A 16,156-nucleotide genomic window follows, 5' to 3' on the forward strand; every position below is an offset into this window, starting at 1 on the left:
CAACCCCACTGGTCAGGTATTTGCAAATGCTGTGGCTGAGGAGAGCAACACTGGTTTCACCACCACTTCAGCCATAGTGTAGGAGTGCCAAAATTCTCTGACACAACTGGTCAGACTAAGCGCTTCTCTTCAGTCCCAAGCATTCTAAGACGCCGCCTTTGCTACGACTTAACTTGAGGGTAGAAGGTGTCCAAGTGTCTTCACTGATGTTGAGCAATAGATAGTTGTAATGTTCCACTCCATCAAAGAGAGGCCTAAACGCTGGAAAGCAATACTTCCCCCATCTATTCTGGAACCTCATTGGGTCCAACAGTTTCCGAGCATGAACTGTAGAAACAAGTCGACCAAACTGACAGGAGACAAGAAGGGCTTTGCCCTCAGCCTAGGGGAGATGTTGATCAGAAAATGATTACAGTACGTGTTTAACTCTTATTTCTAGATCCATCCCAAAGAAAGGAGTATCACACCAGTGTGAGTTGAGCCACAAACCACTTGAGATAATCTTAGATTGCCATGATGGCTATGGGATCTAGAGTCAGCATGCTACAGCTATTACCAGTGTGCATATTGAAAGCATAGATATTGAAATCACGGAGACCAGAGAGTCTTAGTGACTCCAATAACAAGTCCAATAACAGGAATGCAGGCACAAGTGATGGGGTGGGAAAAGGGCTGTATTCAGTCTAATTTATTTTATCTCAGGGTTCATATGCAAGGTGAGTGCAGTTGAATCTTTCTTTGGGTTTGCACATCTCCTGCAGCTGAAGTTGTATGCAAAAACCAAGTTGTGCTTAGCCCAAATCCTCCATGTCTCATCAACAGATTGTCTAGGGATGTTGTGGAAGCTCCTTCACTGGAGGTTTTCAAAAGAAGGCTGGCTAGCCATCTGTCTTGATGGTTAGACACAACAAATCCTGCATCTTGGCAGGAGAGTAGATTGGATGACCCTTGGTCCCTTCTAACCCTATGATTCTGGACCAGGTAATCTGAGCCAAAACCAGGCCAGCTGAGTCATCCAATCAGTTCTTCACAATAAGTATACAATCAAGCTGTTGAGGGCCTGAATCTGTGCTACATAGGGATGTAAAAGGTTAACCAGTAAGCATTAGGTTTACTGTTAACCAACCTTAACCATTAATCCTCTGCTTGCCGGCCAGAGCAGCCCCAGCCCTGGTGGCCCTGCACCCGGAGGGACCCCAGCCCCGGCTGCCTCAGTTAAACAATATAATTTTAATTGTTTAACTGGTTAACTTTTTAAACAATATTTACATCCCTAATGGTACATAACCTGGAAGATTAAAAGAGAAAATAGTGCTCCTGAGATGGCCTGAGAATGCTAGTACATGCTTTTGGAGCCCCAGTTATATAGGGGGCCCAAGGAAAATTGCAACACCTGCTAACATCCCTAATCAGCCCTATCTGATGTAGATGTTTGTATTTTCTCCAGAACATTTAAATGACCACATAGTGATACGTGTATGCTTTGATTTCTTTTCTTTTCTTTTTACATTTTATTATAAAGATTGATTAGAGGGAAAAACGTAGATAAACAGGTTGGTGGAAAGTGAAAAACAATAGCAAAAGGACCACCTATTATAAGAAACAGGCACAGGTTCTATTGCAAAAATCACAGCTGTCCACTCTGTTCAGAGAAAGAGCTAACTAGGGCTTTTTCCAACTGCTTGCCACTATGCGCTCTGTTTAAATATGCATCTGTCTTAGAGTACGTTGTCATTAAAGAGCTGCTTATGCCTCATGTACAACTTTAAAATGTCTATTTAGAAACAGTTCTGCTTATCTAACCTATATTTATCATATTTCCCTTTCCTTGTTGTTTTGTTATTACTGGCAACATTTGCATTTAAACAAATCTTTGTTTCTTTAAGAGTCATGGGCAGATGAATAATGTCCATAATTCATCTATCTGAAGTTCCATTTCTGTGTGTGACATCACAATCAGATGTGGTGGAAATGACTGGTATAAAAATGGAAGATAAGTATTTCAAGTGTAGAAAAAAACAGCAGAAGCAGCTAAATTCTTGAAAAAGCAAAGATTTTATTTTCATGTAGATGTCCTTAATAATAAATAATTAAAAGATACTAAAAATAAGTAAAATTGTTTCTAAATAGAATGTTCTGTACATTTTCCATTAGGCATTAGTGAGATTTTAAACCCCATTAAGTGTTTGAAAACAATACTGGCAAGGATATTGCAGTAAATAGAAGTATATTGAAAATAAAATAGTTGAAATGGGCCTAAAATAGGTTGATGGTTCAGATTAACAAATGAGACCATTTTGCTTTTGAATCACCCATCTAATTCAGTCATCAACACTTATTTACTACCTTTTCTTGTAAATTGGTATCTTTTTCTTTTGATCAAGGTTCAGTACACAAGTACATAAAGGGGATGTCTGGTCTCCTGGGGACAGTCACTGTTGAGGCTCTTTTCATTGAAATGTTTTGTATTTATCTCCAGCAGACAGTCTTCCAAGCAGAAGAGGGCTATTCAGACTGCTATTCGTAAAAACAAAGAAGCCAATGCGGTGCTAGCCAGGTTGAATAGCGAACTCCAGCAGCAACTGAAGGTAAGGAACACCTTGAATATCACGGTTACAAGGCTTGATGCAATCGGTTGTTTTTTACCACTGGCGAAGGATCTAGTTCGTCTTTATAGATGAAACCTACTGCTTTGTTTCCAGACTCTCTCTCTTGAAAGAGTGGCTACGTTGTACCTTTAGGGTGAGTGGCCTATATAAGAAAATGTGAAACCTAAATGCAAAGGGCTGTGGTGTCGATTGAATTGAGTTTAAATGATGATTCTTGTGTTTTGAATGCTTCTAGAGCATTTAATGCTGTCTCCTCACGCATGAGAGGAACTCAGACATAGCTTTCTTTGTCCTGATCAGTTATTTAACTTCTTACGTTCAGACATTTAGTATAGAAAGTATTGGCTGAACTGTTGCCTTAGATGAGCCTCTAAGAGTGATTGTAAAACACTATCCATTAGCTTGTGTTTGAGAACTTTTTGGAGCATTTAAATTGGTAAGTTCCTGATAAAAATAAATTCTTTTCTTTTTAATTGTCCAGTCATGAAGTCAATATATTCCTAAATTTTTCTTCTGCTGAAGCTTCATGTCACTTACATAGACTATCATACTTCTATGTAAGAAGGTCTGAACATACTGGGAATCCTTTCAGAGACCATCAACACTGCTTGCCAATCAGTCAGAGGAGACTACTGTTGCTCTTCCCTCGCGGGTTGAAAGTGCCACCTTCTGCAGCACTTCCAGCTCTTTAATGGTCTGGAAATGTGAGACCAGGACCAGAATCTGAACCCTGATGTCCTACCTAATAGCACAGTGGGCTGCTACTGAGTTGGCCTGCCTGACCTTCTTTCCTCCTTTAGCATTCCTCTGCATCTCTGTCAGAGTCCTGAGAAATCCTCATGCTATATTTTTCCTAGCTTCACATCCCACCCTGCTCACTCAACGTCCGGTGTTACAACCACCTTCCTTGGATCCGGACTGACGTATGATTCCACATAGGAATTTATCATTACCGCTATTCCTGAATTGTCTAGAAAGAGCTCTCAGGAACAGTGCAAGGCAGACTCTCCCTGCCAGGGCTGAGCATGCGGCCTTTAATAGCAAGGTAAAAAGGCAGTATGGCCCAGTGGACTAACCTTGGGGAAGGATGTCACACTTGTAAGTTTTAATAGCAAACACTCTGTCACCATTACCTTTTTGTAGTCTCTCTCTCTCTCTCTCTCTCTGGTATTTTTATGCCTCCCATTTTCACACCTGAGCACCTTACAATCTTTAATGTAGACTCCAATGAGGTCAGGCTGTGCTATTATCCCCAGTTTACAGGCAGGGAACAGAGAGAGACAGTGGCAGGCCAGGGTCACACACACAGTCTGTTTTGGAGCAGGGAACTGAACCCAGGTGTCTCAAGTCTGTGCACTCACCACTGGGCCATCCTTCCTCTCATCGGCCAGGTTGGGCAAGTCCCTGGCCTCTCTGTGCTTGTTTCCCCATCTGTAAAAAGGGAATAATTCAACTTATCTCAGTAGGTTGTTGTGAGGGTTAATTACCTAATGTTTGTACGGTGCCTTGAAACTATAAAGTGTGATGTAAGTGGTATGAACTTGAGATCTGTAAATGCCAGCTGTTACTAGACTACTCTTTAATAATGCAGCTTTGTATGTGTGGGTACCACAAAAGTTATAGCATTTCTTTTTTCTCTGTGCTCCAGGAAGTTCACAAAGAACGAATTGCATTGGAGACTCAGTTGGAACAGCTTCGTCCTGTAACTGTCTTGTGACCTTCAGTACATTATTCAATGGCAATAAATGGACATTTGTGCCAAGACTTTTTGACTCGGTTAGCACAACAATGTAAAGTCTATGTAAAGTTTTCACTGAGGCAATGGCACTGGGAAAAGTGGAATGTGAGTTGGGGTGGTTGTTTTTTTTTGCGCACCACTGTCCACATTTTCTCTTGCGGATGAAGAGGGTAGATGAGATAAATGTCAAACGATAGGTTATGTCTAAGAAATGAAAGGTGTTTCCTGCTTGTCCTTCAGGATATTACAAAATGCAGTTAACCACCAAAATCAGTCATATAACTCTGAAATTATTAGTGGTTTATTTATTTAAAGAATTCCTGATTTATGTACTTTCTTGAAAGTCAATTATTAAAAGTTACATGCATTCAAAATTCTTCTTTATATTTAAAGTTTCTATTCTAAGGTGGTTTCTTCTACGTTTCTGATTTCACATAGGTTTATACCAGGTGGTAGTGTCTGTGGTTTTAAAACACAAAAGAGAATAAAAATAATTGTACAGATAGTCTATATTCACAATCACGTCACTTCATTGTCTTTTTAGTGCCATTTATGATTATTGGTCATTTATGTCTTATAAATATTGCAGGGTTTGTGTTTTATAAGGTAAATCATGTGAAAATGGAGTTCTGAGAACTAAAAAGTGTTGAAACGTGCTGATTTTTAGAAACTTTTTTTTAAAGCTATACCCCACAGGGAAAGTTAGAAATGGGCATGTTTCTCTGTATGTAATTAATGTGTGCTTGTTAAAACAAGAGCATTGTAATTTTACCAATGGAAGTTAAAATGAAGCATATATTGTGCTTGTCTTTGGAGACATGGGTTTTATTTCATGTTTGTTTGCATTGGTCTGCATTCCTGTTAAACTAGCTATTGCGTTTTTTAAAGGACCTGAACTCGATGTTTGATTCCAAATGAAATAAATGTATGTATATGCTCTAGGTAGGATTTTTAATGACTATGGTGTGAAGAAATGAATCCTACAAGGGATTGTCCGTTGAGTGGCCTTAATATTGCACAGGAGATGCTCCTTCCAGAATGAGGCTCCCAGGACCTTTCCCTTCTCTAAAGGGAGAGTCAAAGGCTATAGTACTCTATCTGGGTCTGATCTAGGGCCAGTTGAAGTCAATGGGCATCGGATTAAGTCTTCTTTCTAATGAACCTTTTAATTTTTGGGCCAATCCTCATATAACAGGTAGTTTTAGAAGTAATGAAATCAGCCTGTCCCCTTTGACATATGCCTCACTGATGAAAACATAGCATGCACGCTGTCCTCTTTCTTTCCTTCCCCCCTCGCAGCCCCACATGAGATGCATTGTATAGTCCATTGTTCAGTGATGTAAACTAAGCGTCTGCATTAAGTTTGCAAAAGCTCGGCATACATTTTCTTCTATTATTTTTGATGTTTTACCCATCTCATTTTGGAATGCTCCCCAAGGGTGGATTAGAAATAACTAGCCAGTCTCCTGTCAGGATACAGTGCAAAATGGATAAATGTGAAAAAGCTGCAGTGGAATAGCAGAGTAGCCAGAAGTTTTATCGAGACGTAAAACAAGAATGACATCTATGTAAATGTTTAAAGTTGACATGGTGACTGCACAGACTCCCTTGGCTGAAGTTTATATGGATTCAGAGTTTATAAAACATTACTCCAGTGTTGGGAGGGCAGTCCTCACATTTGTAAAACTATATTAACTGAAAGTTTGTTTGGTAATACGTCACTCCTTAGCTAGCTAACCACCGTTTGTGTCTATGACAGCGAACTGAATTTTTGGTTTTCTGACTTCTTCTGTGTTAATGCTCTGCAGTTGGAATCAGAGAAATGACCATGGCTTGTGACTAAATGAAGTTAGAATCACAGCTTCTCCTAGTGAGCTGCAGAAGAAATCTGCCATCATCTTCCCTATTAGTGACAATGTTCAGAACTTACACCAATCGTTCTTAGAGAGACAAGGCGGATGAGATAATATCCTTTATTGGACCTACTTCTGTTGGTGAGAGGACAAGTTCTGTAGCTCAAAAGTTTGTCTCTGTCACCAGTGGAAGTTGTTCCAATAAAAGACATTACCTCATCCACCTTGTCTCTCTAATATCCTGGGACCAACACTGCATACACGAGTCATTCTTTTCATTTATAAAATTGAATTGTTAGATTTTAGTGAGTTTAATTTTTTTTAATTCTTGTTTTGTCGTTTTATTAAGTAACAAAATGACAATTTTAAAGGACAGAGTTGGGTGGCACTTTCCATATTTGTGATCCAGAATGTTTGGAAGAAGCTTTTCAATTCTTAAGAAATGTACAAATGTTTTATTAAGCTCTTTGGGTGAGTAAGGGTGGAGGAAAGTAGTCCATAGGGCTTTTTCAAAGATCTGTCATGCAAAGTACTATTATAATTATTTCTTATACTATGAATCAGGATACCTGGATGACCATCAATGGAACATGTTACTTAGGCTTGGTCTACACTAGCAACTTATGTTGATATAATTATGTCGCTCAGGGGTATGGAAAGTCCACTACCCTGAGCAAGGCAGTTATACTGACCTAACTCCTGGTGTAGACAACCTTATGTTGATGGGAGGGCTTCTCCTGTCAGCATAGCTGCCACCTCTTGGGGAGGTGGAGTACCTATGCTGATGGGAGAAGGCCTCCTGTCAGGGTAGGTAGTGTCTTCACTGAAGTGCTACAGCAGCACAGCTGCATCGGTGTAGCTGTGCCTCTGCAGCCTTTTAAGTGTAGACAGGCCCTTAGTCATCCTGAATCATAGGGGTTAATACATAAAAGGGTTTATACCATTTCTGATGCTGAGCTTTTAGAGGTGCATTCCAATGTTCTACTGAGCTCAAGGGGCCATCCTAATTCAGTCATTTTATGTGTAGTTTATTATATTATTGATGATGATATACCACTTTACACAGTGTGGAAAGCAAAATAGCAAGGGAAGAGTTAAGACATGTTTTATCTCTGAAGCACAAAGTCAGGAAGTAAGTTACCTGGAGTATCTTCCTAGTACTTCAATAGTTCTGGTAGCCTACAGAAGATGTAAAATCTGCTCCTGCTGTTATTTTGGTTAAAAAAAAAATTGTAATGGGAGTTACAGGTGCTCAGCCCCTTTGAAAATCAGGCCATTTATTTAGGTGCATATGGCTAACATTTTCAGTAGTGCCTGAGTGCCATTTTCAAAAGTAACCTAGGCCTTTAAAGCATAAGTCCCATTAACTTTCAATGAGACATAAGGAAAAAATGTCAAAAGTGCTTAAGTGACTTAGGACTTTCAATGAGACATAGGCTCCCGAGCTCCTAAGTCACTTTTGAAAATGTGATTTTGGCTCCTATGTCACATAGGCAATTTCAAAATTGTAGACTTAGGCTAAACTTTTCAAACATGGGTGCCTAAAATTAAGCACTTGTAATGGCCTGATTTTCAGAAGTGCTGAACATCCATAAATCCCATTGAAGTCAATGGGAACGAAGTGCTAAGAACTGTTTGAAAATCAGGCCATTTTATTTCCGTTCTAAATGTATATAATGGCTCAACATCAGACACTATGAACAAGTTGTGGGGACCTGTTTAAAGATAGAACAGTCAAACTAGACAATCACGGAACATTGTTTAAAGATACTAAATATTAAAGATTACTGTTCTGGTTATTAAACTAGTATTAGGACACCATGGACATTTATATAATATCTTTTATTATGGCTCCCATATTGCTGGATTAAAAAATATCAATCATTAGCAAGTTCAGCCCTATTAGGTTCAGAAATGTCAGTTTGAACTTGAAACGTTATTTCCAAGTACAGTTTTATAGGATGGGAGATGGTCACTTCAGCGAGAGGAACTTTTTCAGCTTTCTTCTAAACATTTCAAGCTTCATATGGTACTCAGGGTCTCAGAGCATATCTTGTCATTTCACATACTGCGCTTGCGCATGCAAGCAGGTTAGACAATTTTATTTAGGTGGTAGCTGGCCTAAAATTAGAAATAATCTTGAGAATGCAATGAGGGAGGTTAGCGACTGAGTTTTCCATATCTCAAACCCTACTTCATACCTACCCAGACTTGGAGGACAACTGTTTGCATTACTGAACTACCCTGTGGGGTGGTTGTGATTTGGAACTCTTCACAAGAAGCTTTAGGATAAGCTTAATATGGCAATTATCTCTCCCTGTTTTAGAAGCTGCTTCTGCCAAGTTTAAATCCCATTTCATGACAAAGAGAGTTTGTGAAAGCTTCCAGTCTGAAAGGGAGGAGCGTCACTTCTCCAGCACTGCCAGTCCTTTAGCCTTCAGCACATATACACCTTAACTGACAAGAAGTAGTTGTTATAAAAGTCAGGATGGGAAAGAGGGATAATAAACCCACATATTTTAGCAACTAGAGTGAAAACTTATTTTTTCAAGACATGACTATCCCAAATGAGAAGAAATATATATTTTGAAGCTTTTCTTTATTCAATTATCTTCATGAAACTATGTATTACATCTTTGTCTGCTATTGATCATTTGATATAAAATTGGTATTGGGAACCTTATTGTTAATCTAAAATTTAAAAAAAAAGTTCCCCTCAGGTTACTATATATTTGTATATTTACTTATACAATGTAGTTGATAACCATATTCCAGAAGACTTGTTTTCACAGCTACAGAAATGTTAGTGTGGTAGATTGCAAGATATATAACATTCTACACTATGCACATCCAATTTTGGAAAATGTATATGGTATGAAACTGGGTGCTATGTTAAAATAAAAAGCTACAATAGCTTCAGATTGTCTTGCTACTTGTGTTTTGTTGAGGATGTCATTTGTACAGATGGTATGAAAAGAGAAACTTTTGGCATGGAAAGATGGTGTGTTGAAATGGCTGATGTTTGAGTATTTAATTTGCAAACACATATGCCAAGCGGCATGTGTATGTGTGAGAGACAGAGTGTAACAGGGTCCCTGCAGGGCCCTCCTGGCTCCTGCCGCTGGGCTGAGAAAGTCACACAGAGACCTTGAAGCAGTGCTCACCTGGTTCTTTTATTTACAGGTTGTGTTCCCACCACCTTTCCACCATACACATAGTCCCCTTCTTACAGTCCACCGGCAGGAGAGAGGGGACAAGCTATCTTTCTCTGCTTCTGCTCGCTGCCTTTCCTCTAGTGCAGCTTACAGCCTGTCCAGCTCCTCCCCGGCTTCCAGCCCCAGCCTGATGAGACAGCAGCTGTTCCAGCTTTCCCAATCCGGCCAGGTGATCTACCCAGCTCCTATTCACCTCCCTTAATTGGAGCTGGAGTGACAGAGGGTTGGCTAAGCAGTTTTCTGCTTAGCACCCTGTCACAGAGAGATACTATTAAAAAGTTTAGAGTGAAATCCTGGCCCTGTTGACCGCAGTGGAGACAGGACCTCACCCTTACTTTGCAAAAGTTCACCTTGCCACAAAGTAAACTAAATGAAACCAGTTTTAACTTTTAAGAATGTGAATAGTATAAACACCAGTAAGGAAGAATAATTGTATTAAGGTGGTCTGAGGGTGCATAAGCAGGAGTAATGGGACGAAATGATAAGCAAATAAGTAAATTAACCACAGTGTTTTCTCTCATTCAACCTAGCGGTGAATTCTCCTATAAGACTGTAAGAAAGTGCTGGGTGCCCCATCACTTGAGACAATAAAAATCAGACTGGATAAATCACTATCCAATATGTATTTGAAGAACAGTCTTTCATTGGCAGAGAGAGAGATTAGATGGACTAATGGATTATTTCCATATCTTGGCTACTGTGATTTGTATTGCTTAACTTCACTGCTATCCAAAAAATGGGGTTTAAAAAGAGGAAATAATTAGTGATGAGTTGCAAATAAATTCTTACAGCATTAAGGGGTGACAAGGGATGCTTTATTAGCCCACAAATATGTCTCTGATGCGTGTGAGGAATAAAGCCAAGGCACTAAGAACTTGTGAATATACTGTAGGGAGCAATTATGCATTGACAACAGGATGGATTTAGATGATTCTTCCATTCGTTAATTTTTATGCTTCTATGATATTCTGGGGAGCCTTAATGTGATTCTAGTTTGGCTCCCCAAATTTAAATTAATGTTTTTAACATACTTGTAAAAGAAAAAGGGGGAAAAAACATATCCTTCCACTATGGAAAATATTTATTAGAGAAAGAATGAGGGGGAAGAGGGGGAAAAAGCTGAAGACCCTTTTTTCTTCAACTTATTAGGTTGAAAATAATTCCATTTTAAGTGCTCCTTGCTTGTAAATCTCCATCCATGTCCTCCCTTTCTTGTCTGTCCATTGTGTCCTCTTTAGGCTTGACCAGCTTTTTCTTTCTGAGGGTTCTGAGCCTCAGCTGGGTCTCTGAGTATGCAAGGGGAGAGAAATGAAATAGCTTAATTTCCCTGAACAGGAGAAAAAGTGAGTTGGACCTATGCCTGCTCAGGGAACAGTCAGACCACAATAAGGGTGTAAATCTGCACCCATAGAGCCACAGTCCCAATCCAAAATAAAATCCAGGGTCTGACACGTAGACGGCTTGAGCCAGAAACCACATGGGATAATTTCATAGTTGTACTGGTGGCTATATAATAGTATGGACTATGCATATTTAGCTTGTAAATGTGGAAGTTACCCAGTTGCTAACTTACATAAGAACATGAGGTTAGTCAGAGGATGGCCCTGTGCTCCAGGGAGATGATATCTTAGACAGTATCAATAGGACTCATTTTAAATGCCACATACTGCACCTGGTCTATTTGGGGGTGAGGGAGAGGTCTACCTAACCTCCCCATACCCACTGCAAAGATAGTAGGACCCAGGCCTTCGCCAACAATTTCCCCTTTCGGTACTCCATATCCTCAGTTCATAGCAACATTTCTCAGCCCTCTAAACCATTATTCTGCTGCTATCACAGAGGGTTCAGCTGCTGTAGTTGGAAATATGCAGGCAGGAACCACCAGGGCAGGGTGCAAAAGCCATTTACTGTATACAAACCAGGCCCACAAGACAGACAAAATTCTAAAATAAACTGGGACGTCGACTTGCAAATGCTACCCAGACACTCGCTCCCAGTCCCAACCATACAAACAGGCGTAACAAAATGGCAAAAATGCGTATGACCACTTGGCAGTGGAGTACAAGATGGAGTGTGTGTTAATGTTCCTCAGGGTCGTGGAGGAAAAGAAGGGGCAATTTATCATGTCTGTCCATACTGACAGCACCTAGAGAGAAGGCAGAAAAGAAACACTGATAAGATGAAGTACTCACACTTCTTAGGCAGCAGGGAATCTTTTCTATCCTTGCCATCTTGTTTCACCCTCCCCCACAGAAAAGGGCTTTTTAAAAAGCTTTGCTGGTTACAGCTTTGTAAGAAGGTTTAGATGCAAGACTGCCACTTGATATCCAAATTATTTTGTTCCTAGGTCAATTAAACAATCAAGCAGTTCATGCTATTTGTCTCAGATTTAGGGTATGTTAAGCTAGTCATACCTGCATTCATCAGGCTGGCACAGGGCTTGCATTGTTTACTATAAATTCCACATTCTTATCTTAGAAGGGGAAAAAACACTAATGGATGACCTCACCTGTTCACAAATCACCATTTTTCCTAAAGGATCCAAATTCTGAACTTGAACCAAGGTCTTCCAGTAATATTAATGGATTAATGGACCTCACCTTAGTTCACAAATCACCATTTTTCCTAAAGGATCTAAATTCTGAACTTGAACCAAGGTCTTCCAGTAATATTAATGGATTTTGAGAGCAGAACTTCTTTCATTTGCATTGGGTCTCAAAGGCATACTTTTTCAAAAGTCATTAGTGATTGTGGGTGCCCAACGTGAGACACTCTTCACCCTCCTGAAAATCAAGCCCTTTTAAAGGTGTCTCAAACTGGGCACTAGAAACAGAGGCAGCCAAATTCACTAGTTACTCTTGAAAATTTAGGCCAAAATGTTTCATAATATGTGTAGTGAAAATGGCCCCTCTTGGCAACGTTCTATTTCTAGCATTTAGCGGCATACCAGCTGGCAAATAACTTGCCAACATGAGCTCTTGTGCTCATTACTCTCCAAACTAGTGGAAGAACTCATATATTTCAAAAGCTGCTTCCTTAGGACTGTGTTGTCAGTTAACTACAAGGGGTACCAAACCAGAAACCTAGCTCTATGCATCTGAGAATATAGGGAAGGCTTCGATCTGGGGCTGAACTTCATACCTCAGAACCTTCGCTACTAATTAACTGATTAATTTGATATACTAACATTGATATTTAAACACGCTGCAAAAGGTGCTACCATAATACAAATATTTACTTTTACCATCTTTTTAACAGCTGCTGCTTTCAGGGTACGTCTACAGTATGAAATTATTTCAAAATCTATTCGAATTTTCGGAAGCTACGTTCGGTTTTCTGTGTCCCCCACTAAAGCGCGTGAATTCAGCAGATTGCCTCCACAGTACCAAGGCTAGCATCGAATGTTGGAGCGGTGCACTGTCCCACAGTTCCCGCAGTCCCTGCCACCCATTGGAATTCTGGGTTAAGCTCCCAGTGCATGATGGGGCAAAAACATTCTCGCCAGTGTTTCTGGGTATGTGTCATCAGAAAGCTATGGCAGACAATCGTTTCACACCTTTTTGGCATGCAGACGCCATACTGCTTTCAGCAGACCGTGCACTGCTGCTCTCCTGCTACTATGAATCCACCTCTCCAACTCAACTCTGCTCTGCCATCATGAACCGAGCAGCACAGCTTCCGCTTCCAACTCTGCTCTTCCGCTATTCCCATGCTTCCAAGCTTCTCCATGTTGTCTGTCCTGGCTCCCACCTCCGTGAAAGCCACAGAAGACAACCATTTTCAGCCTTTGTTCGGCTACCGTGAACCAAACAGCACAGCTTCTGCTGCCACTCTGCTCTCCTACATTTCACGCCCTTTATCCAGGATTCCCCGTGCAGGTGCCATAGCCATGGAGCCCGATCAGATCTCCGCTGCAGTTTTGACCATTGTAAATACCTCGCGCATTATCCAGCAGCATGTGCGGTACCTGCAAAACTGGGTGAGAAAGCGACGACAGCGCGATTACTATAGTGATGAGGACATGGACACAGATGGCACGGCACGTGGCGATTGGGAGATCATGGTGCTGTTGGCCCAGGTTCATGCTGTGGAACGCCGATTCTGGGCCCGGGAAACAAGCACAAACTGGTGGGACTGCATAGTGTTGCGGGTATGGGATGATTCCCAGTGGCTGAGAAACTTTTGTATGTGTAGGGCCACTTTCATGGAACTTTGTGACTTGCTGTCCCCTGCCCTGAAGCACAAAGACACCAAAATGAGAGCAGCCCTCACAGTTGAGAAGCGAGTGGCCATAGCCCTGTGGAAGCTTGCAATGCTCGACAGCTACCTGTCAGTCGGGAATCAGTTTGGAGTGGGGAAATCTACTGTGGGGGCTGCTGTGCTGCAAGTAACCAATGCAATCATTGACCAGCTGCTATCAAGGGTAGTGACGTTGGGAAATGTGCAGACCATTGTGGATGGCTTTAATGCGCTGGGGTTCCCTAACTGCGGCAGGGTGATAAACGGAACGCTTATCCCTATCTTGGCCCCGGAACACTGGGGCGTCCAGTACATAAACCGCAAGGGGTACTTTTCCATGGTGCTGCAAGCGCTGGTGGATCACAAGGGACGTTTCACCGACATCAGTGTGGGATGGCTGGGAAAGGTGCATGACGCTTGCATCTTCAGGAACTCTGGTCTGTTTGAACAGCTGCAGGAAGGAACTTACTTCCCAGACCAGAAAATTACTGTTGGGGATGTTGAAATGCCTGTAGTTATCCCCAGGGACCCAGCCTACCCCTTAATGCCCTGGCTCATGAAGCCGTACACAGGCACCCTGGACAGTAGTAAGGAGCAGTTCAACTATAGGCTTAGCAAGTGCAGAATGGTGATAGAATGTGCGTTTGGATATTTGAAAGTGCGCTGGCGCAGTTTACTGACTCGGTTAGATCTCAGCACAACCAATATTCCAATTGTAATTGCTTCTTGTTGTGTGATCCACAATATCTGTGAGAGTAAGGGGGAGACGTTTATGGCGGGGTGGAGGTTGAGGCAACTCACCTGGCAGCCAGTTTCGCACAGCCAGACAACAGGGCGATTAGAAGAGGGCAGCAGGGTGCGCTGCACATCAGAGAAGCTTTGAAAGCCAGTCTCATGACTGGCCAGAGTATGGTGTGAGAGTTGTGTTTGTTTCTCTTAAAGTTACCCGCCCCCTATATATATATTAAAGGAAATAAAGTCACAATTGTTTAAAAAACAGTCTTTATTATTTGTTGCACAAAACATTGAGAGAAATCAGAAGCTAGACGGGGGACGGGGGTTTGGGTTGGGGGGTGGAGGAGGAGGAGGGAAGGATAAGTCCAGAAACCCAATCAAAATTTAGGATATGCCAGCTTTCTGCTGCTTGTGCAATCCTCTGGGGTTGACTGTGTTGGCCCCCATAGCCTCCCCCCCCCCCGTGTTCTTGGGCATCTGGGTGAGGAGGCTATGGAACTTGGGGAGGAGGGAGGGTGGTTATTCTGGGGCTGCAGCGGCAGTCTGTGGTCTTGCTGCCTTTCCCGCATTAGATCCACCATACAGAGGAGCATGTCAGTTTGCTCCCCATCTCTTCGTATTCATGTAACGCTTTACGCGACTCCGCAATTGTTTGCCTCCACGCATTCAGCTGGGCCCTATCAGTGCGGGAGGACTGCATGAGCTCGGCAAACATGCCATCCTGAGTTTGTTTTTTCCGCCTTCTAATCTGGACCAGCCTCTGGGACAGAGTAGATAGGGGCCATGTTGAAACATTTGCACCTGCTGCGGGAGGAGAAAAAAGGAGGGTAGTATTTTAAAAGAAACATTTTAGAGAACAAAGGGGACAGTCTTTCTCAGTGAAACAGGCAATTCATAGTACACAGCACATGTTCTTTCTGTACAAAGTCTGATTTTGCCTCTTATACTGAAGTGCCTGCCACTTTGGTGTGAGTAAGACATCACATGCGGCCAGGCAACAGAATTCAGCTTGCAGGCACCTGCGGGCTCTCTGGGATGATCACACAACACCCTCCCTCCCACCCACCCACACACACACACTGCGGGGCTCCGATGAGGCTCTGAGCAGGGATGAGCCCTTTAAACTAAATGCGAACAGCCCAGCATGGCTCCAATGAGGCTCTGAGAAGGGATGAGCTGTTTAAACTAAACGCGAACAGCCCAGCATGTCTGGGTTTCCCCCGACCCCCCACCGTGTGGCTCCGATCAAACTCTCACTGACCAGAAGTGCCTTCTCCAGGGTCATGGTCCGGGAGCATGCTTTGGGAGTAGGGGGAGGCTATTGGCTCCAGTGTTAAGAATAGTTCCTGGCTCGGGGGGAAAACAGATTCCCCACTTGCCGCCTGTGCACTGTCCTCCTCCTCCTCCTCCTCCTCTTCGTCCTCCAAAAACTCACCCTCCTCGCTCCGTGCTACTCCCCCCTTGCAGGTGTCCATGGACAGTGGTGGGGTAGTGCTGTTGTCACCCCCCATAATTGCATGCAGCTCACAGTAGAAGCGGCATGTATGGGGCTGTGACCTAAAGTGCCCATTCGCCTCCCTGGCTTTTTGGTACGCTTGCCTGAGCTCCTTGATTTTTGTACGACACTGTTCTGTGTCCCTAGAGTAGCCTCTTTCCGTCATGGCCCTGGAGACTTTGGCATACGTATTTGCATTCCTGTTCTGCCATAACAGATTTGTCTCCCCAACATGCAATGAGATCCAGTACCTCCCATTCGGACCATGCTGG

The 16,156-nt window shown here is 42.3% G+C and overlaps 1 protein-coding gene across 21 annotated transcripts in view; it reads left to right on the plus strand.

Annotated features, from left to right (window-relative positions):
• Positions 1-5,845, plus strand: part of REPS2 (RALBP1 associated Eps domain containing 2) — a 144,687-nt gene extending 138,842 nt beyond the window's left edge. For 14 of the 21 annotated variants that reach the window (XM_043537885.1, XM_043537884.1, XM_043537883.1 and 11 more), the window contains 2 exons: positions 2,480-2,588; positions 4,258-5,845. In XM_043537885.1, the coding sequence (XP_043393820.1) occupies positions 2,480-2,588; positions 4,258-4,326 (178 nt within the window). In that variant the 3' untranslated portion in view covers positions 4,327-5,845. The remainder of the gene's footprint in view (positions 1-2,479; positions 2,589-4,257) is intronic. The other 7 variants (XM_043537886.1, XM_043537891.1, XM_043537887.1 and 4 more) reach the window with 1 other exon arrangement.
• The last annotated feature ends 10,311 nt before the right edge of the window (positions 5,846-16,156 follow it).

Source organism: Chelonia mydas, chromosome 1 (genome assembly GCF_015237465.2).
Source record: "Chelonia mydas isolate rCheMyd1 chromosome 1, rCheMyd1.pri.v2, whole genome shotgun sequence".
Lineage (NCBI taxonomy): Eukaryota > Metazoa > Chordata > Testudines > Cheloniidae > Chelonia > Chelonia mydas.